At 51.9% G+C, this 26,921-nt stretch overlaps 1 protein-coding gene, 1 long non-coding RNA gene and 1 other non-coding gene across 10 annotated transcripts in view; 2 read left to right on the forward strand and 1 right to left on the reverse strand.

Moving 5' to 3' along the window:
* Positions 1–26,921, forward strand: part of NDRG4 (NDRG family member 4) — a 49,914-nt gene that overhangs the window by 10,890 nt on the left and 12,103 nt on the right. For 2 of the 7 annotated variants that reach the window (XM_054534006.1, XM_054534003.1), the window contains exons 2-3: positions 13,293–13,387; positions 20,494–20,538. In XM_054534006.1, the coding sequence (XP_054389981.1) occupies positions 13,316–13,387; positions 20,494–20,538 (117 nt within the window). In that variant the 5' untranslated portion in view covers positions 13,293–13,315. Of the gene's footprint in view, positions 1–13,292; positions 13,388–20,493; positions 20,539–25,685; positions 25,898–26,617; positions 26,708–26,921 lie in introns of those variants that run through there. The other 5 variants (XM_054534009.2, XM_054534004.2, XM_002826478.6 and 2 more) reach the window with 5 other exon arrangements.
* LOC129050818 (uncharacterized) lies at positions 1,496–11,811 on the reverse strand. Of its 2 annotated transcripts, none has more exons than XR_008514642.2 (3): positions 9,904–11,811; positions 8,622–8,713; positions 1,496–3,824 (listed from the first exon to the last, which is right to left on the reverse strand). It is a non-coding gene; the product is annotated as an uncharacterized LOC129050818 (long non-coding RNA). The 2 variants fall into 2 exon arrangements; XR_008514641.1 differs by lacking the exon at positions 1,496–3,824 and adding an exon at positions 3,834–5,384.
* LOC112129518 (U6 spliceosomal RNA) lies at positions 22,497–22,603 on the forward strand. The gene has a single exon (XR_002911909.1). It is a non-coding gene; the product is annotated as a U6 spliceosomal RNA (small nuclear RNA).

Genomic DNA, 26,921 nt, shown 5'->3' on the forward strand with positions numbered 1-26,921 from the left:
GTTGATTTTTTTGCCGCCTCCCCCGCCCAGCACCCAGAAAGCTCCCAAAGGTAGATATGTTTGTCTGTAATGGTCAGTATTTTATCTCCAGTCCTAGAACACAGTAGGTGCCAAATCAGTATCTGGTGAATGAATAAATGACTTAGGCCTGGGCCACTCCTGGGGTATGGACATTCGGGCCCAAACCACATGTACTGAGAATGGGGAAGGGAGGTTTCCCAAAAGGAAACCCGGTGCTGTTAGGAGAAAGGACCTTGGTGTCAGGTGGGGACCAATGCAGGTAGCCCCTTCTGCAGACATTGCATTTGAGGCAGGAAAGCTCTGGGAGTTGCTTGGAACAGAGTCCCTCTCTGCCAGATGAATGTCATTCCTCAAATGCTAATAAATTAGGCATTTCAGAGAAGTACGGGGTTTTCCGTGACAAAAATGCCCAGTAAGATGCCCCTCGGGCTGTCTCTTTACTGGAGACTGTATTGCAGACTCCTGTGCCAGAGAAGTTTCATTGACTTCAGTTTACCTGTTTTAATCTTGCACAAAGATCCAGAATACGTGTATCTGGGAAATTTGCCAGCTTGGGCCAAGTTACACAGCTGAATTGAGTGAGGCACCCATGTAAAAGAAATGTGAGAATTTGTGACAAAAAGTGCCAATTGCTTTTAACCTTTTAATGCAGGTCATGGTTACCCATGTCAGTACAATTATTGTGAGCTTGTGAGGTGTGGGTTAGGAGGGGCTGGCTCGCTAGTTTAAACTGCCAGAAGAGAATGGCGTCATGGATTATGCTGCCTGCTGGAGAGAGGAAGTTGCAGGTTTGCTCTAGCATTTCCCTGTTTTTCTCTGGGAAAGCCCCACCCTTTCCTTTTTCCTTGACTTCCTTTAGCATGATAGGGTGGGTCTCCAAGAAAAATATCCCAAGTTCAGATTAGCTTCAACTGTGTGTAACAGAAAACCCATGGTAATAATAAGCAAGATAAAAGTGTTTTTTTCTCTCTCATAACCAGGATCTCAAAATAGAGGATTCCCAAATCATGGCTTCATGATTCTCAGGTACCTTGACTCTTTATTCTATATCACTACTATGCCACCTTTAGAATCCTGCCTTTGAGCCTAAAATGGCTGTTCAAGCTCCTGCCATCACATCTGTATTCCAGCCAGGAGGCAGGAGGAAGAGTCAAAGAATGGCATGTCTCCCCCCCCTTTTTTTTTTTTTTTTTTTTTAAGACAGTCTCACCCTGTTGCCCAGGCTGGAGTGCAGTGGCACGATCTCGGCACACTGCAACTTCTGCCTCCCAGGTTCAAGTGATTCTCCTGCCTCAGCCTCCCAAATAGCTGAGGTTACAGGTGCTGGCCACCACGCCTGGCTAATTTTTGTATTTTTAACAGAGACGGGGTTTTGCCATGTTGGCCAAGCTGGTCTTGAACTCCTGACCTCAAGTGATCCACCTGCCTCGGCCTCCCAAAGTGCTGGGATTACAGGCATGAACCACCATGCCCAGCCATGTCTCCCCTTTTAAGAACACTGCCTGAAAATTACATGCTTCCATTTACCTCTCACTGGCAGAACATCACGTCATCATAAACAAACTTTATTCCCATCGTCCACCTACTCATCTAAAATATGGGGATTATTATTAAGGAAGAAGGGGAGAACAGATATGAGGGCATAATTAGCAGTCTCTGCTGCAATAGGACTCTTTCACTGGTTCCTTATAGAAGCTGCCCAAATGGAATGTGTTATTGGAATTCTAATTCCATCTGGCCTTGCCCTTGGTCTTAGAATTAGAGGCCTGTTGTGTCTATTGTAATGTCTGTGCTTAACACCTGGAGCCATGTTGTGTAGAGAAACAGAGCTTACACGTTGGTGCTGTACATCACCTTCTTAGTTTATGAGAGAGCTATGTTATGTCCTTTCTAAGATGCACCTTTTTCTTCATACTTTAACATCTCTAAGATTGGGATGCATCATACAGTCTCTGTTGGCAAGGGGGGCATCATGCTGTTACTGCCATCACATGAACATCAGAGTTTGCGAGTGGATGTCAGCAGCTCAGAAGGAAATCCCAGAGATAATAGTAGAGCATCCTTGATGCTGGAGAAGCCCAGGCTGTGTGGAATAGCACAGCATCAAAAACTCCGTGATAGAGAGATTAAGAGACATTGGACTCAAAATGTGAAAAGGAATACCTTAAACAATTTATTTCAATTATATTTTCCTTTTTAAAAATTTACAAGAGTGATAGATGCTTTTTTAAAGTCTGGATCTAATATATTCTAAAAGAGTTCTTTCAGTAAGTACAAAAAACCCCTGAATGACAGGAACTCATCATAGGGGTAGCAGTTCTGATACGACTTTGTATGTATCCCAGGAATGAACAAATAAGCAAAAATATGGATGAGGGCCAGGTTTCTCACCACTGGAGAAAAACAATTGCAATCAAAGGGGGGAAGCTAGAATGCACTCTGTGGTGTTGAATTAGAGTTAAAGGTATCAGTATAAATTCCAGATTCCATATATATGATATATACATGATATGTATGTGATATATACATGTGTGTGATATAATATGTGTGATATATATGTGTGATATATATATGTGTGATATATATATGCATGTGTGTGTGTTAGTATCTTGCATACATTTCATAGCTCTGCCTGCTAAGAGGGCCTAGACCAATGACACCCCAGTAGCAATGAGCACACCTGGTGTCCAGATCTTGATTTCTAAACATCATTCTCCAATAAAGGGAACTAGGGCTCCTTGGAGAAATGGTTGATTTCATGGTTGAGGCAGAGAAAGTACAAGATGAGTTTGAAACATGTAATGAGGCTAGAATATTTGAAACTCAAAAAATAATGGGTACATGTTGAAAGAACACAAGAGCCACCTTAAGGGAACTCCCAAAGGCCAAGCCTGGCCCAGTTTGAACAATGAAACAAATAATGATAGCAATGGCTTTTAACCCACAGGGTAAAATAAATATCCATGAGACCATATTGATATAAATAAGTAATTGAATAAAGGAGGAGAAAGGACAACTCTTTCTTACAGGATAATTCCAATAAGTGTAGAAGAGATTATGGAAATAGAAAATTATCTTCTTTCTTTTCCTCAGCAGGAAAAAAAAATAAAATAAAATTATCATTAGGCAACCACCAAAGTAATAATTGCTGTAGGCAAGAATCAATAGTTGTTAAAATTAGCAGGGGTAAGGGGGGTGGAGGGGGTGGGGAAATATGATGAGACACAGGATGTTTATGTAGTGTCAAAGTATCTTCCTACACTGCTTACAAAGGGAAAAATAGTAACATTTCAGTGGAGAAACCTGGCAGAGAGCTCCTTATCAAGGGATCAAGGTTAACGTCCTCTGTAATAAGACAGATTGACATCATGTGCCTGCTGATACAAACTGAGAAGGGCACCTCATTCTGTCGTATTCTTGCCAAAAATGTATAACCTCAGCCTAATCATGAGAAAACAACAGACAAACCCAAAGCGAGGACATTCTACTGACTAACTGGCCAGTACTCTTCAAAAGTGTCAAGGTCGGCCGGGTGCGGTGGCTCACGCCTGTAATCCCAGCACTTTGAGAGGCCCGGGTGGATGGATCATGAGGTCAGGAGTTTGAGACCAGCCTGGCCAACACGGTGAAACCCTGTTTCTACTAAAAATTCAAAAATTAGCCAGGTGTGGTGGTGGGCACCTGTAATCCCAGCTACTCGGGAGGCTGAGGCAGGAGAATCACTTGAACTTGGGAGGCAGAGGTTGCAGTGAGCCGAGATCGTGTCATTGCACTCCAGCCTGGGCGACAGTACGAGACTCCGTCTAAAAAAAAAAAAAAAGTGTCAAGGTTATAAAAGATGGACTGATAAACTGTCCCAATTGGAGGAGGCCAAGGAGGATATACCAACTAAATACGATGTGGCATTCTGGGTTGGGTCCTAGACCCAAAAAAGGCATTATTGGGAAAATATGTACGTTCTGTAGATTACTTAACAGTGTGTATCGGTGTTTAATTTCCTGGTTTCTCTAATTGTGTTATGGTTCTGTAGCACGATAACATTGAGGGAAGCTGAGTGAAGGGTATGTGGGAAATTTCTGTGTTTCTGTGCTTTTTTTGTTTTTTTTTGTTTTTTTTGTGTGTGCAATTTTTTTGTAAGCCTAAATTTTTTTCAAAATAAGTTAAAATGGGGGAAAGTATTATGTCAATTTAACTGGCAGTGGTTTTTTTTCTTATTGATACATAAAAATTAGTGTCACTTGTAATCAGTGGTATCTTAGATTTGATCAAATCTGGTGTAGAGGATTAAAAAAAGAATCTCCCTTTTATACCCTTCTAAACCCATATCCTTCCTCAGAGAGAAGCATTGTTACAGTTTACCCTGAATCATTTGAGGATTTTTTTTTGGAAGTTGCCAATATATGTACCTGTTCAATGCATATAAGTTTTACATAAATGAGATTATTATTATTATTTTGAGACAGAATCTCGCTGTGTTGCCCAGGCTGGAGTGCAGTGGCGCAGTCTCGGCTCACTGCAACCTTTGCCTCCCAGGTTCAAGCAACTCTCCTGCCTCGGCCTCCCAAAGTGCTGGGATTACAGGTGTAAGCCACTGTGTCCAGCCATAAATGGAATTATTTTTACACATTATTTGGTGTCATGCCTTTTTTTCTTAATTGCATATTTTAGAATGCTTTCCCGCTCTGTTTGAGTGGAGCTGCCTTATTTAATGGCTGCATGGTATTCCAGGGTGCAGATGTTCCATAATTTATTTCACCATCTTCCTGGTGCTCACTGAGGTGGTTTCCAGATTGTACTCCTCCACTCGGCTGTGTAGTGAGCACCCTTGTGTACTGCCTTTTAGTGCACACATGGGTGTTTTTCTTTAGGATAAATACCTAGACACAGAATTGCAGAATTGACAGATATTTGCATTTAACAGACTACCTAGTTGTTCTCCAAATAAAGTTGAACCCACTGCCATCCAGCCAGCAGCATGAGTGTGTGCCCATTTTCCCAGAACCTCACCAACCTTGCACATTATCAATCTTTTAGTAAGTTGTGGTCTGTATGAAGAATGATTCATTCGTTCATTTACTTACTTCATTGAACAGAAATGTTGAGTGTCTGCCCTGTGCCCAGCACTGTCATAGACCAGGGAACATCCAAGCGAACAAAACAGATGTAGTCCTTGTCTCCTAGCAGTGTCTGAGAAGCAATGGTCTGAGCAGGTCATGTTGCTCATTGTTTCACGTGCATTTCTCTGACGGCCAGTGAGGCAGAGCAGATGCTTTTCCCATGTTGTTTCTTCTCTGAATTCCTATCCCAGACCTTCGCCCACGTTTCCATTGAGTGCATAGTATTTTCTTTCTCCTTATTGAGCCCTAGAATGGGAGTGCTACTAAGTCTATCCCCTTTAGGGGATTTCGGCAAACCCCGTGGGGAGACTGGAGACACAGGTAGGATTTGAGAGGAAGGAGAGAGCCCAGACCAACCTGCAGGAGGTGGGGAATGTGCTGAAGCTGCATCTGCCCCTCCAAGTTTTTGTTTGTTTGTTTTTGAGATGGAGTCTTGCTCTGTCACCCAGGCTGGAGTACAGTGGCACGATCTCGGCTCACTGCAACCTCCGCCTCCCAGGTTCAAGCGATTCTTCTGCCTCAGCCTTCCGAGTAGCTGGGATTACAGGTGCCTGCCACCATGCCTGGCTAATTTTTGAATTTTTAGTACAAACAGGGTTTCACCATGTTGGCCAGGCTGGCCTCGAACTCCTGACCTCAAGTGATCTGCCTGCCTTGGCCTCCCAAAGTGCTGGGATTACAGGCGTGAGCCACCGCACCCGGCCCTGCCCCCTCCAAGTTTTGTGGCCAAACTCACTGCCCTGGAAGCCTCTTGACAGCCAGCCCCGTCAAACAGCCTTGCACCAGAGTGGCCTCAACACCTTGGTGGTGTGCATTTGAATACTGCTTTATGCCTATAACTGACATTGGAACAGTGGCATTTGAGCAACAAAAATGTTTATCCTGTGCTTTCCTATGGCTTCTGTGGGCAGGTCAGCCATGGAGATTTCTGGCCTGACCTCCATCCATTTTACTAGTTATTAAGCCTTTGTGTGTTTGGACTCTGATGGGGTTGGACAAATGAACAAGTTCAGGTCGCCGTCCTCTGGGAGATGACAGTAGGGAGATTAAACCACTCATCCATGCATCAGTGGGTTAGCAAGATGATAGAGTCCCAGCCTGGCCAACATGGTGAAACCCCATCACTACTAAAAGTACAAAAATTAGCTGGGCGTGGTGGCAGAAGGCTGTAATCCCAGCTATGTTGGGAGGCTGAGGCACAAGAATTACTTGAACTCAGAAGGCGGAGGTTGCAATGAGCCGAGATCGTGCCACTGCATTCCAGCCTGGGCAACAGAGTGAGACTCTGTCTTTAAAAAAAAAAAAAAAAAAAAGATGATAGAGTCCACACATGAGCATATGAGCTCCAGACCCGGACATCATGGGTTCAAATCCAGGTTCCATCACTTACCAGTCGTAACACCTTGGGCTGGTTATGTCACCTCTCTATGCCTCACTTCCTCAGCTACAAAATGAGGACAATAATAGTACCTACCTCCGTGAGGAGTTAGGAGTAAATGAGCTTATACATGTAAAATGCGTGGAACATAGCGTTCATTAATATTAAGGATGGTTTTTCATATTGCTCCCATTGTAGGGATATGATGGGGAAAGGCACTCCAGGCAGAGGGAACAGCATGAACAAAGGCATGTGCTTCCCGTGGGGAGGATGTGCCTGCTGAGTCAGCCTGGGTCTTTAGCCAGGAGTGCCAGAATCCAAATATGGCTGCCTAAGACAGTGGGAATGTGCTGGGGGTGCGTGCGTGCGCGCGCATGCAGGGTGGTGGTGTGGTTGATGGGGGGCATAGGGATTCTTAGGCTCAACCCAAGGAAAAAGCAGAACTGGTGAAGTTCAAGTTTGGCATAAATCAAGGAGCCGTACCTAGAGAGAGAAATGGAGCCTGGGCTGGAGAAAGTAATGTCCCCTGCATCCTCCTATCCTGCCACCCAGCCAGGGAGGCGGAATGCATGTAGGCGAGTGGGAGCATGCACTCTGGGTCCCCTCCTGGGTTGGCCACAGGAGGACTTGCACCAGTCAGTTGCTCCTTCCTGTGCCTCTTATTTCTCATCCGTGAACTGGGAATCCTGAGGGAAGATTGAGCCCCCATCCCTGCCCCACCCTCAGTGCTGTCCCAGGCCTAGGAGATCAGGATAAGGACAGGGAGAGAAATAAGAGGGTCCAGCTCCCTGGACAGTTCCAGACCCTCTATATAGTGCAGTTGGAAGGTGATTCCTCAGTTTCTGGGGTCTCAGATTTCTGGGGCTTCTTTTCCAACCAGGCACTGGTGTAGCGTCGGGTAGGGTGGTGGCCCGTGTGTCACTGAGCACCAACTCTGATCCAAGCAGTAGGGATACACCAGGCCCACGGCGCCTGGGTGCACAGACCTGGACATGAGTCACATGCTCCCACTCGGCCACATCATTCCTTTTCCATGGTGCGGACCCCTCCCCCAGGGTGGAGCTGGCCAGGCCTGGGTATGGCTCATTTCATTTGCCTGTGGCATTTCTCATAATAATGGGACCTTATAACTCAGGAGTGTGGCATACTCAAGGCAGCGTGGACCTGACCTTGACCCTGACCTGTGGGTCCCCTTCACCCCTGTGGTTGAAGGAACACCAGCCATTCCACAGTTCTACCTCTTTTCTTGTTTGGTCTCTTCCTGTCCCACAGGCCTGTTTCCTCTGTCTGGCTTCTCCTGAGTCCTCTAACTTCACTCCATTTATGTCTTACTCTCTTCTCTTTCAGTTCTAGCGTTTCTCACTGTGCAGCTATGGGGGGTGGAGTGGGGAGTGATCCTTCATGTGTAGCACTGTCCCCGCATTGCATGACCCTTCTCACCCGTGGTCCCTGGGCATTGAATGTAGGACCCCCAGTCACTGAGACCACCCAAATTCTCCAGTGTATTTTCATTTCTTTTCTCTTCTCCTCTTCTCTTTTTCCTTCCTTCCTTCCTTCCTCTCTCTCTTTTCTCTCTTTCCCTCCCTCCCTCCCTTCCTTCCTTCTTTCCTTCCTTCCTTTTTTCTTCCTTCTCTCTCTCTTTCTTTCTTTTGACAGAGTCTTGTTATGTCACCCAGTGGAGTGCAGCTCACTGCAACCTCCGCCTCCCGGGTTCAAGTAATTCTCCTGCCTCAGCCTCCCAAGTGGTTGGATTATAGGCACCTGCCATCACGTGAGCCCAGCTAATTTTTGAATTTTTAGTAGAGACAGGGTTTCACCATGTTGGCCAGGCTGGTCTCGAACTCCTGGCTTCAAGTGATCCACCTGCCTTGGCCTCCCAAAGTGCTGGGATTACAGATGTGAGCCACCGCGCCCAGCCCCCCAGTGTATTTTCAAACACCCCCACCATCTCCTACCGCTGCTGAACTTGTTCTCCCGATTCAGCAATTGCTTTTTTCTGTAGGATGTATAACTACTGCTGATCAATTTAAGCATTTATGGGATAGTTCCAGGAATGACCACAGTCATTGCTTCTATTTTTAACCCTAATAAATCAGAGGGTTCACCTGGCCAGGGTCTCAGCATGGAATCACAGTTACAGTAGCATAGCGGGAGGGGCTCGCTGGCTGCATGGTGGGAGCCGAGTGCTCCTGTTTGCCTTTAAAAAAAAAAAAAAAAAAAGGAAAAAGAGAAAAAACACAAATCAGCAACCAGAAGTAATTAAACTGAAATGCAATTCCTCTTAAGGAATCTACCCCACTAACACAGCACAGGAGCCCATTTCCACACTCCCTGGTGCTCTTTTGCCCTTGAGGGGCCTCTTACATGTCTCTGTCCCCCAGCCAAAGGGGCTGTTTCCTCTCCCTCATCCCCTGTACCATCCCTCCCCTATGTACATCAGCTTAGCCCCTCTGCGTGCAGCTATGAATCTGTCCTCTAACAGAAACAAGAGGAAAAAAGCAAAAACCAAAACTCCAAAGTTATCTTAAATCAGCAGAGAAAGGCAAGGAACACCCTGATCACCTATGTGATTTTTGTTCCATTCAAATATGTACAAAAATCTTTCATTTAAAAGGCATTTTAGGCTGGGCATGGTGGCTCATGCCAGTAATCCCAGTGCTTTGGGAGGCTGAGGTAGGAGGATTGCTTGAGCCCAGGAGTTTGAGACCAGCCTGGCCAACATAGTGAGACCCCATCTCTACAAAAAATGAAAAAAAAAGAAAATAGTGGGGCTCTGGTGGCACACACCTGTGGTCCCAACTACTTGGGAGGCTGAGGTGGGAGGATCACTTGAGCCCAGGCGTTCGAGGCTGCTGTGAGCCATGATTGTGCCACTGCACTCCAGCCTGGAGTTTGCTTAGAGCAGAGCCAGGGTTTGTTTTGACCAAGACCCTGTCTCTTAACAAACAAAAAAGGTCATTTTTCACACTTTGGGAGGCTGAGGCAGGTGGATCACCTGAGGTCAAGAGTTCAAGACCAACCTGACCAACATGGTAAAACCTCATTTCTACTAAAAATACAAAAAAATTAGCCAGGCGTGGTGGCAGGTGCCTGTAATCCCAACTACTTGGGAGGATGAAGCAGGAGAATCACTTGAACCCAGGAGGCAGAGGCTGCAGTGAGCTGAGATCATGCCACTGCACTCCAGCCTGGGCGACAGAGTAAGAATCCGTCTAAAAATATATATATATATTTATTGTTTCTATTGTACCTCAGACTTTTCTGAGGTGGGCAACATGCTCTCATATTGCAAATAAGTGAGGCTTTGAGTGATTTGCTCAAAATAAAGCAAGCCATTGAATGATAGAGGAGAAATGCCGACCAGGTTTCAGTGGCTGCAGGCCTTACCCCTGAGAAGTAGAAACGTTGGGATTTATCCCAGGCCCATTTGGTGTTTATAGCTTCTGTCTGCCCAGGCCCAGGTCCCTGCACACGCGTCTCCTGGGAGAGCTCTTGTCTTTGCACCGGGGGCTGGGCAGGGCGGCTCCTGTCCCTTTAAGGAATAAGAGATCAAGAAGGGGAAAAGCATGACGGAGTGGAAAGAGCTGCTGCTGGCCACTTCATAGACCCTGGCGTCTGCCCACCTCTGTGCTACGTAACTCCTTAGAGAGCCTTAGCCAGGCTTCATTAGTAGGACTCTCATTTTCTTATAACTTATCACACAGCTTCTTAAAAAAAATCATAACTTTCTTTCTTTCTTTTTTTTCTTTTTTTTTGATGGAGTCTCGCTTTGTCCCCAGGCTGGAGTACAGTGGCGCAACCTCGGCTCACTGCAAGCTCCGCCTCCCGGGTTCACGCCATTCTCCTGCCTCAGCCTCCTGAGTAGCTGGGACTACAGGCGCCCGCCACCACGCCCAGCTAATTTTTTTGTATTTTTAGTAGAGACGGGGGTTTCACCGTGTTAGCCAGGATGGTCTTGATCTCCTGACCTCGTGATCCACCCGCCTCAGGCTCCCAAAGTGCTGGGATTACAGGCGTGAGCCACGACGCCCGGCCCATAACTTTCTTTAGAAGAAACTTCTCTGCCACCCTGCTGTGGAAATGTCTGCTCTGGCCTCTTTGTCCTGGAGCCCCACAACTACAGCCAAGCCCTGGACTGTCTGTTTTTCATGGGCTGAGACATTCCCAGTTCTCTGGATGATGAGGTCTCTCTCTGCCCCCTTCCCCGCCACCACCTCCATCACAGGCCATCTGTCCCTGCACTGCCCACTCTCAGCCCTTTTAATAGCATGGTCCTTGGGGAGGATGGTCTCCAGGGTGGTTTCATAACAGGCTGGGGGAGGGGGCCACAGGGATACCCCAGGGCTACTAAGGGGGTTGAGATGGGTGTTCAGGAAGGCAGGCGGCTAAAATGTCCTGATGCAGAAGAGTTTTCCAAGGAGGGGACCCTTCTTTCGGCTCTCCCAGCCCCCACACCCTGGATGGATGGGTGAGTGTGCACACATCAGAAAGGATGGAAATGGGAGCGGGAGAGCCTCGAGGATGCCTTTCTAAAAATACAGCCCATCTGCATTGTGTTAGCTGGTTTCCTCGGAAACCACTGGGAGCCGGGACTCCAGCATGGCACGTGCGCAGGGACCCAGGCCTGCTTTTCTATTTGTTGTAACAGGAATTTTCCCATTGTATTAAATAATCTTTTATTATTGACACACAGTTTATCTTGTACCCTATTGATGGACATTTTTTTCCAATTTTTTTCTCTATTATAAATGGCACTGTGGTAAGAATTCTTATAGATAAATTATTTGTTGCCATCTCTGGTTTCCTTAGGCAATTTCTCCATGGGAGAGGATTGCTAAGTCTGAGAGTATGAACCTTTTAAATAGTTTTAATTCATTTGTAAAACTGCCCTCCAGAAAGATATGTCCATTTATATACTTACAAGCCATATAAGAAGGTGCCTGTTTCAGTGCACCTTTGCTAGCAGTGTAAACTTTGCCAATGCCATTGGCAAAAAAAGAAAGAGCTATCCATTCATTCATTCATTCGAGACAGGGTCTTGCTCTGTCACTCAGGCTGGAGTGCAGTGGTGCAATCATAGCTCCCTGTAGCCTTGAACTCCTGGTCTCAAGTGATCCTCCCACCTCAGCCTCCTGAGTAGCTGGGACCACAGGCTCTCACCACCACACCCAGCTACTTTATTTTTTTCGTAGAGATGGGGTCTTGCTATGTTGTCCAGGTTGGTCCTGAACCTCTGGGCTCATGCACTCCTCCAGCCTCAGCCTTCCAAAATGCTGGGATTATAGGCATGAGCCACTGTACCTGGCCAAAAAAAAAAAAAAAAGTATCTTAATTTAAATTTCTTTGACTTCTGGTGAGCTTGAATATTTTTCCATGTATATACTGGCCAATTTAAATGCTTTTATGAATTTCTTGATTATGTCCTTGGCTAGTTTTTCTCTTGGTGCATTCTGACCTCTGCCATCCTGAAATTGAAGGATGGTGGTGCCGTTCCTAGAGGAATTGTGGGGTCCTGGGACCCTCTGTCTTCCTTCCCCCACCACTGGCTCCTACACACACACACACACACACACACACACACACACACACACACACACACACACGCTCCTACACACACACACACACACACACACGCGCCTGCACTGGCTCCTACACACACACACACACACACACACACACACACACACACTGGCTCCTACACACACACACACACACACACACAGACGCGCCTGCACTGGCTCCTACACACACACACACACACACACACACGCTCCTGCATGTATGACCCATTCTTCCTCTGAGGTTCAGAAACCCCTGGGGTTTCCCAGCAATTAGGGCCTGGGCCCACCCTCTGGCAGCTGAGCAGCCCCTGTGTATCACCCCTCCCTGTTGGTGGCCTGAACTGAGACCTGCACCCCCTCTTTCAACATCACTCGGCCTGCCACACCACCAGAGCCTCTACGTCCCACCCCTCCCTGGCCCATCTTCACACAGGCTTGTCCTGGGAGCCCTCTGGGGAGCTCTCAGCTCTGTTCCTCTCCAGTCTCTCTATCCTCCAGAACCCCACTCTCCCCTTCAGACACCAGAGGCCCTCAGCAGGGGACTTCTGTCTGCGTCTGACCCTGTGTTTGGCCTCCCTGCACGTGCCCTTCTGCTTCTCAATAAAGGCAGAATTTTGCTTGTAATTGTTTTAGGAATCATGATGTTGCTTTTCTCTTTTATTTGGAAACGTTTTAATTTTTAAGAGCAAATAATAGGCTGGGTGTGGTGGCTCACACCTGAAATCTCAACACTTTGGGAGACCAAGACGGGTGGATCACTTGAGGTCAGGAGTTTGAGACCAGGCTGACCAACATGGTGAAACCCCGTCTTTACTAAAAAACACAAAAATTAGCAAGGTGGTGGTGTGCACCTGTAATCCCAGCTACTTGGGAGGCTGAGGAAGGAGAATCGCTTGAACCCAGGAGGCTAAGGTTGCAGTGAGCCAAGATTGCGTAACTGCACTCCAGCCTGGGTGACAGAGCGAGACTCCGTGTAAAAACAAAACAAAACAAAAAACCGGAAAAACAAATACTATAATGGTATCCCCCAAGCCAGACAGGCGGGGCTTGCAGACGGAGGCCTGGGGGCCCTGAGTGCCTGAGTGGGCTGCGCTTGGGGGCCAGGGGGACACTGCATCTGGTCTCCGCGCTGCCGCCCCAGCCCCGGCTTGCGCTGTCCTTCTCCGCTCGGGCGTCCCCGCCGCAGCAGGCCTCAACCTCGCCCTCCCTCCCTAGGCCTCCTGCTCCACGACGTGACCATGGCCGGGCTGCAGGAGCTGCGATTCCCTGAGGAGAAGCCGCTGCTCCGGGGCCAGGACGCCACCGAGCTGGTGAGTTGGAGTCGCGCCTTTGAGGTCTTAGGGCCGAGCGCGCCACCTCGTGGCCAAGAGGGAGACCGCGCGTCTTCCCTGCAGCCGACCCTCCCCAGGGCCAGCCACCCCGAGAAGCCCTGTCCCTGCCTATGGGGGGAGTTCCAGGAGGCCTGAGTGCCACCCAGACCCAGCCAGCCTCACGGTGGCTTCAGCCGTCTTTGAGGCTAAAGGCGCCACAGGAGAGTTATCTCGGCTTTAATGACGAGAAAACCGAGGCACAGAGAGGTGAACCCCGTTGGCCAAAGTCCCACAGCTAGTGGGGAATGAGGCCATATCAACCCCTGTTTCCGGACAGCCCAGGAGCCCCAAGTGCTGGCTCCAGCAGGGCATGCTGCTCCCCCGTCTGTGCGCTCTTTTCCTTATCTGCCTCCCAAGCCTCTGCGGCACCTGCGCAAGTCTAACCAACAGTGCCACCCCGGGCAGGGGGACAGAGGCATCACAGGTTATGATTTTGTTCCAAAGACCCCTCTGTCAAGGGACAAGGCATTAGAGGCCAGAGTGACTTTCATGCCACCCTTTTTTGTTGTGACAACACCCTGTCCACCTTCCCTTTCCCTCCCTCCCAGTGCCGTCATACTGGTGACTGTGACACAAACCACTTTGCAAAAAGTGTGGGTTCCCTGCTTGTTGGATTCTGAGGCATCAGGGCTGGGGTCCCTGCAAGTTATGCTGCCCGGACCCCCTTCTTTTACAGATGGGGAGGCCAGGAGCCCAGCCCCTCAAATCTGCAGGGCACTGTCCTCTGCCCTGCCCTGCCTCCCCAGCCTCCTATCACAAGGAGGGGAGCCCAGGAGCTACTGAGAAGCCAGGATTGGAACTGTGCAGCCAGCCAGGGATCCAGGGATCCAACCACATGAGGTTGCAGTCCTGCCCCCAGGAAGAGTATAATGTTATCTTCCAGACAGAACCTTAAGTTAACTGATAAGACCTAGCTTATCTGAGGGCAGCCGTCGGGGTGGGCTGGTGACTGTACATTTTTCAAGCCCTTTATTCTAAGTTTACTTGCTCTTTGGTCTAAGCCTCCATCAGCTGTTGCCCCAGGATGCTCGCAGAGCCTCCTTGCTGGTCTTTTTGCTTCTGCCTTTGCTCTGTACCCTTTTAAAATAAGCCATGAGCTGGGCATGGTGGCTCACCATAATCACTGTAATCCCAGCACTTGGGGAGGCTGAGGTGGGGAGATCACCTGAGGTCAGGAGTTCAAGACCAGCCTGGGCAATGTAGTGAAACTCTGTCTCTACTAAAAATACAAAAATTAGCCAGGCGTGGTGGTGGGCGCCTGTAATCGCAGCTACTCAGGAGGCAGAATCGCCTGAACCCGGGAGGTTCAACCCCAAGACTACACCGCTGCACTTCAGCCTGGGCAACAGAGCAAGACTGTCTCAAAACATAAATAAATTAAAAATAAGCCATGTCACTTCTCTGCTTAACGAGCCATCTCAGTCAGACATGGGACCCAGGATGCAATCTGCACCAGCTCCCCGACCTGTCTCCCAAGCCTGTTCCCAGCTTACTTCTCTCTAGCCTCCTTGAACATGCCCATCATATTCCTAGTGTATCTGCTTGGGATACACTAGCCCAGAAATTTGCGGGGCTGGCTCCACTCTTTGTTTTATTCAGGCCTCTGCTCAAATGCTCCCTCCTCAGAGAGTCCCTCTCTAACCCCTGGGTCTAATATTGAAACCCCAACATGCTCTGGCCCTGGCCGTGTCACTTAGCCTAGTTTGTGTCTGCCCCGCCCCACAGGTTCCCAGGACAGAGATCTGTTCTGTTTTGCACCCCCAGGTCTCCCCAGTGCCTCGCACAGCACACACAGCTCTCAGTAAAAACATTGGCTGGGTGGAAGCCACAGATGGTGATACAGGTCAGAAGGAAGAAGTTTCCCAGAACTTTCTAAAAAGTCCCTCCCTACTCCCCACTCCTGCCTGTGTCTTTCTTTCTGTCTTTTCCTTCTTTCTTTCTTTCTTTTTTTCTTTTCTTCTGAAACAGGGTCTCACTCTGTCACCCAGGCTGAAGTGCAGTAGTGCCATCATAGCCCACTGCAGCCTCAACTTCCTGGGCTCAAGTGATCCTCCTGCCTCAGCCTCCCGAGTAGCGAGGATCTTAGGCATGTGCCACCACAACTGGCTAATTTTTCCATTTTGTAGAGATCAGTCTTGCTCTGTTGCCCAGACTGGTCTTGAACTTCTGGGTGCAAGTGATCCTCCCACCTCAGCCTTCCTAAGTGCTGGGATTACAGGCCTGAGCCTCTGTGCCTGCCTACCAGCCTGTCTTTTGAGGCATGAAAGCAGAGTTCTCCTGTGAGGTTTTGGTAGGGCAGATGGTGGCCCTCGGGGACCCCTGCATCCCATCACAAGTGCTGAAGTGTGCAGGTTGCAGGACAGCTGCACGGAGGTGCTGCCTGCTGGTATGTGGTGTGCCTCTGTGGCCCAGCACGGCCCCCCAGTACAATGGGGAGAGCTGAGGGCATCTTGGCCTGGTAACTTCCATGCCTGTCTCTTCCACTGCCCACCTCAGCTGGGCACCCTTCTCTGCCTACCCTGGCCCAGCCCTCACTGCCCCTCCCTCCCTGACTAGTGGGCACACTCCTGCCTGCTCATGCCCACTGGGCACCCTGGCCCTACTGCAGGTGGTGTCTCTCTCTATCTACCCATCACCAGGACCAGAGTTTGCCACTGTAACATCCTTACGCCTGCATGAGGGTCTCCGTTTCAGATGCTGTGGAGGCTTCTTCCCTCCTTTATGAGTCAGCATGGGCCCCATGCTGTGGGACTGGGCACATCTGCTTTTTCCAAAGGCACCTCAAAAGCCCCATTCCCGCCAGACATGTTGGCTCACGCCTGTAATCCCAGCACTTTGGGAGCCCAAGGTGGGCGGGTCACCTGAGATCCGGAGTCCAAGACCAGCCTGGCCAACATGGCGAAACCCCATCTCTACTAAAATTATAAAAATTAGCTGGGCGTGGTGGCACACGCCTGTAATCCCAGCTATTCGGGAGGCTGAAGCAGGAGAATCACTTGAACCTGGGAGGTGGAGGTTGCAGTGAGCCAAGATTACACCACTACACTCCAGCCTGGGCGACAGAGCGAGGCTCTGTCTCAAAAACAAAACAAAAGCCAGCCAGGCATGATGGCTCACACCTATAATCCCAGCACTTTGGGAGGCCGAGGCGGGCGGATCACTTGAGGTCAGGAGTTCGAGACCAGCCTGACCAACATGGTGAAACCCTGTCTCTACTAAAAATACAAAATTAGCCGATGTGGTGGTGAGCTCCTATAATCCCAGCTACTCAGGAGGCTGAGGCAGGAGAATCACTTCAACCCAGGAGGTGGAGGTGGCAGTAAGCCCAGATCTCGCCAGTGCACTCCAGCCTGGGAGTCAGAGTAAGACTCTGTCTCTAAATAAATAAATAAATAAAGCCCCACCCCACACCCGACACAGCTTCCTGGATGCTGCAACGTGGCACCCCATGCAGTCCTACCCCCTCTCTCTGCCTTCAAGAGCTAGTCTGGCTCTCTCAGGCTGTGGCTGTCACAGACGATTCTCCTTTTCCAGCTGCAGTGCTGAAAGCATCCATCCTTTTCACTTTTTTTTAAAATTTTATTTAAGACAGAGTTTTGCTTTTGTTGCCCAGGCTGGAATCCAATGGCGTGATCTCGGCTCACCACAACCTCCGCCTCCCCGATTCAAGTGATTCTCCTGCCTCAGCCTCCCGAGTAGCTGGGATTACAGGCATGCGCCACCACACCCGGCTAATTTTGTATTTTTAGTAGAGATGGAGTTTCTCCATGTTGGTCAGGCTGGTCTCAAACTCCCAACCTCAGGTGATTCGCTCGCCTCGGCCTCCCAAAGTGCTGGGATTACAGGCGTGATCCACTGTGCCCGGCCCCATCCTTTTCACTTTTTATTTATTTTTTGTTTAGAGATAAGTCTGGCTCTGGCACCCAGGCTGGAGTGCAGAGGTGTGGCCATTACAGCCTCCTCCTTCTTCAAGGAGGTTAGAGAGGGCTCAAGTGATCCTCCTACTTCAGCCTCCTGAGTAGCTGGGACTACAGGCATGTCCCACCATGCCTGGCTCATTTTTCTATTTTGTAGAGACAGGGGATCTTGCTATGTTGCCCAGGCTCATCTCGAACTCCTGGCCTCAGGCAGTTCTCCCACCTCAGCCTCCCAAGTAGCTGGGATTACAATCGTGAGTCACTTCACCTGGCACCCTGTTCACTTTTTAAATGTTCTGCCATTTGCCAGGTGCAAATTCTTTCAGTCCAGTGGGAAGTGAGGATTTCCACACATCTACTCACAGCCTGCCCGCCCACCGCTGGAGCCTGGCTTTTGCCTTTGGAGACTCCAGTGCCTGGCCTGTCTGTGGGTCCCTCTGCGCCTGTGTCCCCATCCTGCCTCCCACATACCACTCCTCTGCCTCCCTCAGCTGGGCCTGCGCTGCCACCTGTTCTCCTCCTCGTGCTCACCCTGTTCCCACGGGACTTCAGGGGCCTCTGCATGGGCTTCTGTTCTTCCTGCATTTTCTTGGCTTTTGAGTCCTTCCCCTCCCACACCCTTCATCTCCTGGGGCCCCCAGGCCCAGAGAGCATACAGCACACCCTGCCATTATCTGCTTCACCGTGTGTGGTGGGGGGGTGGGGAGAGAGAGAGAGAGGACAGACAGACAGACAGACAGAGTCTCGCCCTGTCACCCAGTCTGAGTGTAGTGCCACAATCTTAGCTCACTGCAGCCTGGACCTCCTGGGCTCAAGTGATCCTCCTGCCTCGGCCTTCCAAAGTGCTGGAATTACAGGTGTGAGTGACTATGCCCGGCTTTCTTTTTTGTTAGCTTTTGCTTGTAACAAAACTGTCTCCTCTGTCCTCTGAGATAATTGCCCTCTTAAGGTCCTGAGTATAGACATCTCCCCTTCCTTCTCCTCAGCCCCCTCGTGCAAGGTCTTTGAGTGAGAGATTCATCATCAGCCCCAGGCGCTTGTCCTCCCCCTCCAGCCCCATCCTTTCCCTCCTCTCCTCCCCTCCTCCCTGCAGAGCCACCACAGGCCTGGAACGAATCTGCAGAAGAAGCCCGAGTGGGTGCGGCCATTCTCTATGTGACAGTCGCAGGCAGCCCAAAACCTGGCTTTCCCCTTTGGGCATGGGAACCCCCAGTGCCCTCTGATTTTTCTCCACCACCTGGCCTGCTGGAATGCAGGTGGCTGAACTCTTCCTTATTTTGGGAAAAATGGCAGAAATACTGGTTTCATTCTTCTCCCACTCCTGTGATTGGGGTCATTTTCCTCCTTGTATTTACCTAGCTGACTGCTTCCCACATCCTCCTGTGGCACCCTATTTCTCACTGACTGTCTCAGTCATCCGTGGTTTGTTTTTGTTTGTTTGTTTGTTTGTTTTTGAGACAGAGTCTCACTCTCTCACCCAAGCTGGAGTGCAGTAGTGCAGTCTCGGCTCACTGTAACCTCTGCCTCCCGGGTTCAAGTGATTCTCCTGCCTCAGCCTCCTGAGCAGCTGGGATTACAGGCACGTGCCACCACACCCAGCTAATTTTTGTATTTTTAGTAGAGATGCGGTTTTGACATGTTTGCCAGGCTGGTCTCAAACTCCTGGCCTCAGGTGATCTGCCCGCCTCAGCTTCCCAAAGTGCTGGGATTACAGGCATGAGCCACCGTGCCTGGCCAATCCATATATTTATTCCTTAGGAGGATCTGTAGCAGGCACAGTCCAGTGCTGAGATGCAAAGGGCAGAACGATGGGCAACACCGAGCTTCTCCTCTAATCCTCACAACACTGAGGCTCGGAGGCTGAGTGACCTGCCCGGGAGTTCACAGCCTCGCAGAGCGGGGCAGAGAGGTTTCTAGGCAGATGCAGGGGAAGGCAAGGCAGGACCTGTGAGTTCTTTACCTGGACGTGCGCTGGTCCCTGATTAGTTTCCCTTGCCAGGCCCGAAAGTGGCCTGAGTCTGAGCTGGCCAGCTGCCTTGTCGTACAGATGGGGAGACGGGGACCCAGAGTGGGTGAGTCGCACAGCCAGAGCCAGGCCCCCGCAGAGTGTCTGTGGGCCCCTCGGCCTCAGGGAGAGCCTGGCAACTCAGACACGGGGTTCCAGCCCCCGCTCCTCCCCAGCCATCTGTGCAGCCTCGTAACCTGTGGGTACATTTTGAGCCTCTCTCCCCTTATTGGTGAAGCCTGATTGTTCATCCAGATCTGTTTGTGTCTGGAGAGCCCCTTCCATGCCAGCTTCATACTGAGAGCACAGCCAGACGTGGTCCCGCCCTCGTGGCGCCCGCAGTCCGGTGGGCAGAACAGGCACTAGCCAGACTCAAACGGTTCACCGTGAAGTAAGCTCCAGTGATGCGAGGCACAAAGCAACCAGGTCTGGAGAGGTGGGAGCAGCTGCCACTGTAACTTTGTGTGGATTGGAAAGGCCCCTCTTTCCCCCTCACTGTGTGGGCCTCAGCTTCCCCATCCCTACAAGTGGGCACATTAGTCACGCCCACCTCTCCCCTTCCCTCCCTTTTATCCACCCTTGTGCCCTGATGGTCAGACCATGAAAAACATCTATGGGAGCAGAAGGGCAAAGTGACCAACAGCAAGGATTTGCAGTGGGAGATTCCAGCACGTTCTAGCCCTGTGACTCAGCCTTTCTGAGCCTCACCCTCGTGGCCTGTAAGATGGAATCCACACCTTCTTAATGAGGACGCTCACAGGCTCCTCCACCAAGTACTTGGTAGCCAATGCCTGGCACTTCGCTGAGCCCTTGGTCACTTTTGTTAACACTGAGACAGACTGGTGGGCTGGGTGTGGTGTTTCATGCCTGTAATCCCAGCGCTTTAGGAGGCCAAGACAGGAGGATCATTTGAACCCAGGAGTTGGAGGATACAGTGAGCTGTGATTGCACCACTGCACTCCAGCCTGGGTGATAGAGTGAGACCCTGTCTCTAAAAAAAAAAAAAAAGAAAAGAAAAGAGAAAAGACAGACAAGGGGACAGAAATTGAGTCTGCTAAGTCCCCATGGGCTCCCCAGACCAGCCAGAGCCTAACTTGCCACCTGCTCTGTTTGCCTTCCCCTAGGAGAGCTCCGATGCCTTCCTCTTGGCTGCAGACACAGACTGGAAGGTAGGTCAAGGCTCAGACCCCCAAGATGTGGGACTGACAGCTGGCAGCCCCTCGCCCCACCTGGCCAGGTCCCAGAGGAGGGTCACAGCCCTTCTGTGTGCCCCCAGCCTGTAGCGGTTGCCAGGACCACCCCCCAGAGCTCATAGCGGCCCTGCCTGCCCCCTGCCTAACAGAGAGATGCTGGGGTGGGAGATGAACTGGCCCTGCTTCTGTGAGCAGCAGGGAACAGACGGGGTCTCTAGGGGGAGTGAGGATGGAAAAGAGAGTGAGGGATGTTGTCATCTGAATCAGCATTTTCCTCCAATGAAAGGCAGGTTGACTCTAAAATAGCTCCTGTTTCCATGACAGCTGTTGCCAGGACAACCCTGTCCTCCTTAGTTGATGCCAGGTTCTCTGTGAAAACTGAAAGTGCCCTTTGTTTTTATTCCTCCGGGTGATGATGTTGCTCACTCAGCCAGTCATTTCTCCCCTCTGAGTCCCCACAGTGACTATTGATTTCCGGGTCTGGGAAAATGCCTGACAGCAGACACAAGGGAACCCTGCTGGGTTCCGGGGCCCCACTGGCCATCCCGACATGCTGAACCAATTCAGACCCTTCCTCCTGGTAAGGTAGAACCAGCCACCGAGTCTCTGTCCTTGCCTGGGCCTGACCTGGTTTTGGGTCAGCCTCCAAACCCCGTGACAGCACCAGCCAAGTGGTCTGGATGCAGGGGTGACACGGAGGTGGGGCTGCCCATTGGCTCCTCCCCCAGTGGGAGCAACGCGAGGATCAGTGTGAGAATCTGGGCCTGTGTGCTGGTCCCTCGGTCACGTGCCACTTCAAGGACGAGAGGGGAGACTTCAGGGCAGCCAATGTACATGTGCTCAGATCCCCTGGGAATGCCATCTCCAAGCACAAAGGGCTCTGGAGCTGGGAGGAGAGGCTAGGGTTCCGGCAGTGGGGAGTGAATGGGAGCCCAGGAGGTGGGATGGGAGGGAAGTGGTCGGGAGCCGGCCCAGGCTGGTGGGAAGGGACAGCCAGAGATCAGGGCAGGCTCACCAGGGGATTTTCTTTGTCCTCCATGCTGCAAATGAAGATGAGCTATGCAGGCAAATGGGCCCTGGAGGAAGGGATTGGCCAAGTAAAATCCCAGAGCAGCCAGCTGGTGCCTCAACACACTGGTCCCACAGTGTGGGAGGCCGACGCCAACAGTGCTGATGCCAGCCCCAGCACACAGGCCCACGGTGTGGGGAACAGGCAGAGGGGAATCCTGGAGTCGTGGAGGAGACCCTGCCACACCTCTGGGTGCCCAGCTGCTGCTGCGAAGCTGCCTCTGCCCACGGAGCCCTCTGAGCTGCAGCCCCAGAGTTGCAGGGCCCAGGGTGTGTGGGACCCCGGTTCTCAGGATCCTCTGCTTGGTAAAAGGCAGGTTGCATTAAAAGGCACCTTCCTGTCCATTCCTGTCACACCACATGGAGGCAGCATTTTTTTCATTTTTTGTTTTAGAAAAGCAGCCACAAGAATGGATGGTTGTTATCTGGGCCAAGGCCTGGCAGGGATTTTATCTCCTGCTCACTATGGCAGGCGTTGTCACTGTCCCCTGCCTCCGTGGGGGCAGCCAGTGGGGGAGGTAGTGTAGCAGAGGGACTAACATGAGCCAGACAGACCTAGGTTCTGGCCCCGCCACTTCCAAGCCTGTGACCTCCAGCCCAAGTCACTCCACTTGTCTACCGCATTTTCACGGAGACAGGCAGCACGGACCTCCCGAGTGTTTCTAAGGCAATGGTGCCCACGGGCCCCTCGTATGGACACTCAGCTGACCGTGACGAGTGGCCACCAGAGTGTGGAGTTAGCACCAAACTGCCTGGGTGTGGTTCCTGGCTCTGTGCCCACTAGCTGTGTGACGTTAGGCAGGTTGCCAAACCTCCCTGTGCCTTATTTGCCTCATTTGTAAAGAGGGTATTAAGAGAGAAAATGAGTGCTTGCCCCAGCAGCACATATACCAAAATTGGAATGATACAGAGAAGATGAGCATGACCCCTGTACAAGAATGACCCACATATTCATGAAGCCTTCCATACTTAAAAAAATATTTTCCGAAAAGAGGATAAAGGCTGGGTGTGGTGACTCATACCTGTAATCTCAGCACTTTGGGAGGCTGAGGCAGGTGGATCACTTGAGGTCAGGAGTTTGAGGCCAGCCTTGCCAATATGGTGAAACCCCGTCTCTACTAAAAATACAATAATTAGCCAGGCGTGGTGGCAGGCGCCGGTAGTCCCAGCTACTTGGGAGGCTGAGGCAGGAGAATAGCTTGAACCCGGGAGGCGGAGGTTGCAGTGAGCAGATATTGCACCATTGCACTCCAGCCTGGGCAACAGAGCAAGACCATGTCTCCAAAAAAAAAGAAGAAGAAGAAAAAAAAGAGGGATAAAGAGAGATAATGGGTAAAATGTTCAAAGAAACCCTGGCACATGGAGGACATTTGAACATAGTGTTTGCCACTCTTGATTCTGAGACCTCAGGCCCACCCAGAGTGCTGGGGTACTAGTAGCTGCCGCTGCTTACTAGCCAAGTGAGGAAATTACCTAACCTCTCCATCTCTCAGTTGCCTCATCCCTTCTCATAGGTCCATGAGGATTATATGTATCATCCTTGCAATTGCCTGTGCAGTAGGCACTGCTGTTTCTCCCATTTACATATGGAGGCTCAGAGAGGTTGACTGACTTCCCCAAGGTCACACAGCAAAGAAGTGGCAGAGCTATGAGTGGCACCAGGGTTTGGCTGGCAAGACCTGAGCCTGCCTTGTCTGGCCACTATAACTGCACAACCGCCAGAAAAAGGGCCAACAGACTGCCTCATTTCTCCCCTGCCAGGGCCTGGGCAGGGGTGGGGTCAGATCTAGAGTGATTTGTGCAGTTTTTTCTGATTCTCACAGCAGCTTGGTGAGAAAGGCACACAGTTCCCGCTTTACAATTAGAAACCTGAGACACAGAGAGGTTAAAAAAAAAATCTTGCTCAAGGTCACCCGGCTGGTAGGGGACCAGGAAGGACTTAAACCCAGGTCTGTGGGTTTGCAGACAGGGAGCTGAGCAGTCATGGAGGCTGTGGCTTGGAGTGGGCAGTGTCGCAGGTCAGCTTGTCACCTGGGTCCAAAGGTGGGGAGAGGCCACTCAGGGGTCAGAGGTTGGAGTGGGCATAGGATTGGGTGGGACCTTGGGGGACATGGGACGGCTTTGTGGGCAGAGCAGGGGGCAGGGCTGTGCCTCAGTTTTCCAAGCCTCTTCCTGTACCACAGTGGCTGCAGGAACGGGGAGCATGGCCAGGAGGTGACGGGCCGGGGGGATTCTCCATCCTACTTTCTGCTGCCCTGGGGAGCACAAGGCCTGTCAGTCTTCCCTAGGCTTCCAGAGTGAGAGGTGAGAGATGGAGTAGGTGCCCCCAGGCAGAGGATCCCTAGGCCTCCAGAGTGAGAGGTGAGAGATGGAGTAGGTGCCCCCAGGCAGAGGACATGGCCAGCAATAGTGTACATAGCAGGTGTCAACCAGGTCAGCAGGTACCCAGAGATGAGGAGATGACCACTTTCTCCAAGGGCAGCCGGTCAGCATGCAGGGCCATTAGCACGGGCTGGGGTGAGTGGTGTGTTCCTTCTTCAGCAAGACAGGGAGAGGAAGCCGGATAGGAGGCAGCTGCTGACGTTGACATGCCCACCTCCTGTAGACCCACCTGGCCCTTGTTACTGGAGGCAACCAGTTTGGGGCTTGGCACTCGGGTATCTGGGGAGCAGGACACTAGGGCTGTCTCAGGCTCTGTGCCCTGACCCAACCCCTGCCTAGGCCCTGGCAGGGGAGAAATGGGGCAGTCTGTGTGCCTCTCCAAACTATCGGCCCGTTTTCTGGTGGTTGTGCAGTTATCGTGGCCAGACAAGGCAGGCTCAGGTCTTGCCAGCCAAACCCTGATGCCACTCATAGGTCTGCCACTTCTTTGCTGTGTGACCTTGAGCAAGTCAGTCAACCTCTCTGAGCCTCCATATATAAATGGGAGAAACAGCAGTCCCTACTGCACAGGCAGTTGCAATGATAATACATATAATCCTCATGGATTATATTTGGGAGCACAGGCACGCAGCAGCCCCCTTCTCTCTGTGGCTCCTGCTCTCCCAGCCTTGGGCCCTCTCCTCTGCTTCCCTCTCTGGCCTATTTCCTCTCCTCCCGTGCACTTCTTGGCCTTTCTTCTCCTCTGCTCACTCCACCTGCAGGCCTCGGGCGAGCTCACCACCCAGATCCTTGCTGCCCAGGAGAACAGGGCACGGAGCCTGAGATGGACCTAGTGTTCTGCTCCCCAGAGACCCGAGAGCCAAGCCCCAAACTGGTCGCCTCTGGGAATGAGGGCCGGGTGGGTCTACAGGAGGTGGGCATGTCAATGTCAGCAACCTGCCTCCTAGCCCCGCTTCCTCTCCCTGGTGGCCTGGAGCCCCTGGCAGCAGGGTGAGGGTGGGGAGGGCAGAGCTGGTATGTGCCTGACCAAACCCCTGGCCCTGCTATCTGCCCAGGGCCCCTGGCCCCCAAACTCCACTTTCAGCATGTGGGGAAGCCCCCTGCATCTGCGTGGGCAAGGTGGGATTTTCATCCCTGGTGGGTGGAGAAGGAGCAGCCCCTTGAAGCAGGGTGATAACCCAAGTTGCCCCAGAAAGCAGCAGCTCCCCAGGCCTCCTCAAGGTTAAGCGATGGAACCTTCCTGATGGGGAGGCTGGGTGTGGGGGTCTGGTCTCCAAGATGCTGGGCTTGGGGCCCTCTCGGGCCCTCCATACTCCCCAAGGTGTGGGTCAAGGGCTCTAGCTGTCTGGGCAGTGCCCATGCGCCCTGCCCTGCCCCGCCCCGCATTGGTGAGCTGTGCATGTCCGTGACGACCCTGTGTGTACCTGACATGGGTGAGTCTGTACGTGTGGTCTCGGCTCTTGTATTCGGAGGATCCCGTGTGAGCTGCAGCTGTTGGCGTGTGCCTATGTGCTGGGGGCGGATGCAGGGGCTGGGGACCAGCAAGGATGATGTGTGGCTGGGGTGGGAGGAGCAGGGACAGGGCTGGGGCAAGGAGGACTTCAGAAGCCAATTGGAGCCAGGCTTGTCTCCCAGCAGCCAATCTGGAAGCCGGGGCCCCGGGTAAGCGAGTGGCTGCTCAGAAACCCTGTAGGGAGGAGGGGCTAGCTAGGATGGGCCAGGATCCCGGTATAAATGGCCCGGGAGCTGTGCCCCATCACAGAGCCGACCATCTCCCACTCGAGCTGCCCCCGCCCTCTGGACCCGAGTGACTCAGGCCTTTGTTTGTCCTTCCTGGTAGAGGCGGGTTCCCTCCCTCGGCAAGATGCCGGAGTGCTGGGATGGGGTGAGTGAGGGCGCTGCGGGCAGCGAGGTGGGCCGGGAGGATGGTGCATCCTTACGACCCACCGCAGGGAGGAAGTGCCCCCTTCAACCCACATCTGGTGGCAGCCCTGCCTTCAATAGCCTCACCCTGGGGTCACTGAGACACGGCCAGAGGGCTCCAGGCTCCCTGGTGATCCTGTTTGCAGGAGTGGCTGGGGGCAGCTGCTAGTCAGAGCCCATAGCAGGGGCTGGGGGGAGCGTGTGGTTGGGGGGTGGGTGACATATCTGCAGGAAATGGAACTTGGAAGTCACTGTCTGACTTGGCTGCATTGCCCGTGTGGACCCAGGCGCCAGTGCCTGCACGTCCCTCTGACCGTGTGCCCTCTGGTGTGCTCTTGGATGGTGTCTGCCTTGGTGGTGCCTGGGGCCATCAGGCCAGGGGGCGGGGGTGTCCTTGGTGAGTCCCCGAGGCTGTGTGCCCAGTGTGCGTGCGGGGTCTGTGCGTGCAGGGGCTGCCGTCCCAGTCAGTGGGCGGCCGTCTAGCTTGTTTGGATGGCTGCGCCAGTGTGATGGGAAGGACAGGCAGCCTCTTCCGTAGAAGCTGCCTCACAGTTCCCAGGGCTCTGCTGCGCCAGCTGGGCAGAGGCGAGGAGGTCTGGGCCACACAGGAATGACAGCCTTCAGGCAGGGGTCCCTGCTGGGGAGGAACGAGGAGGGGTTGCCTGCCTGCCTTATTTTGTAGGTGGGGGAAGGCAACGCTGGAGCCGTGAAGCTGGCAGGGCTAGGGGACCCCAGGTGGAGCCCAGGGCACCTCCTCTCGCCGGGGCATCAGGTACCCCGGCCCCATTCTTCCTCAGGAGGGAGAGGCAGGGGCAGACTCACCCCCACCCCCGGGCCCCACACGCCTGCCCTGCCGGTTCCGCAGACCATAGGTCACCCCGCACGCACGGAGGCGACGACGTCAGCACCTGCCCGCCCATGCAGACCCTGTCCCCTGAATTATTGATGCGGCTGACAGGCCGAACCACAGCACCACCACCACCAAC

The sequence above is a fragment of the Pongo abelii genome, chromosome 18 (genome assembly GCF_028885655.2).
Source record: "Pongo abelii isolate AG06213 chromosome 18, NHGRI_mPonAbe1-v2.0_pri, whole genome shotgun sequence".
NCBI classification, from domain to species: Eukaryota; Metazoa; Chordata; class Mammalia; order Primates; family Hominidae; genus Pongo; species Pongo abelii.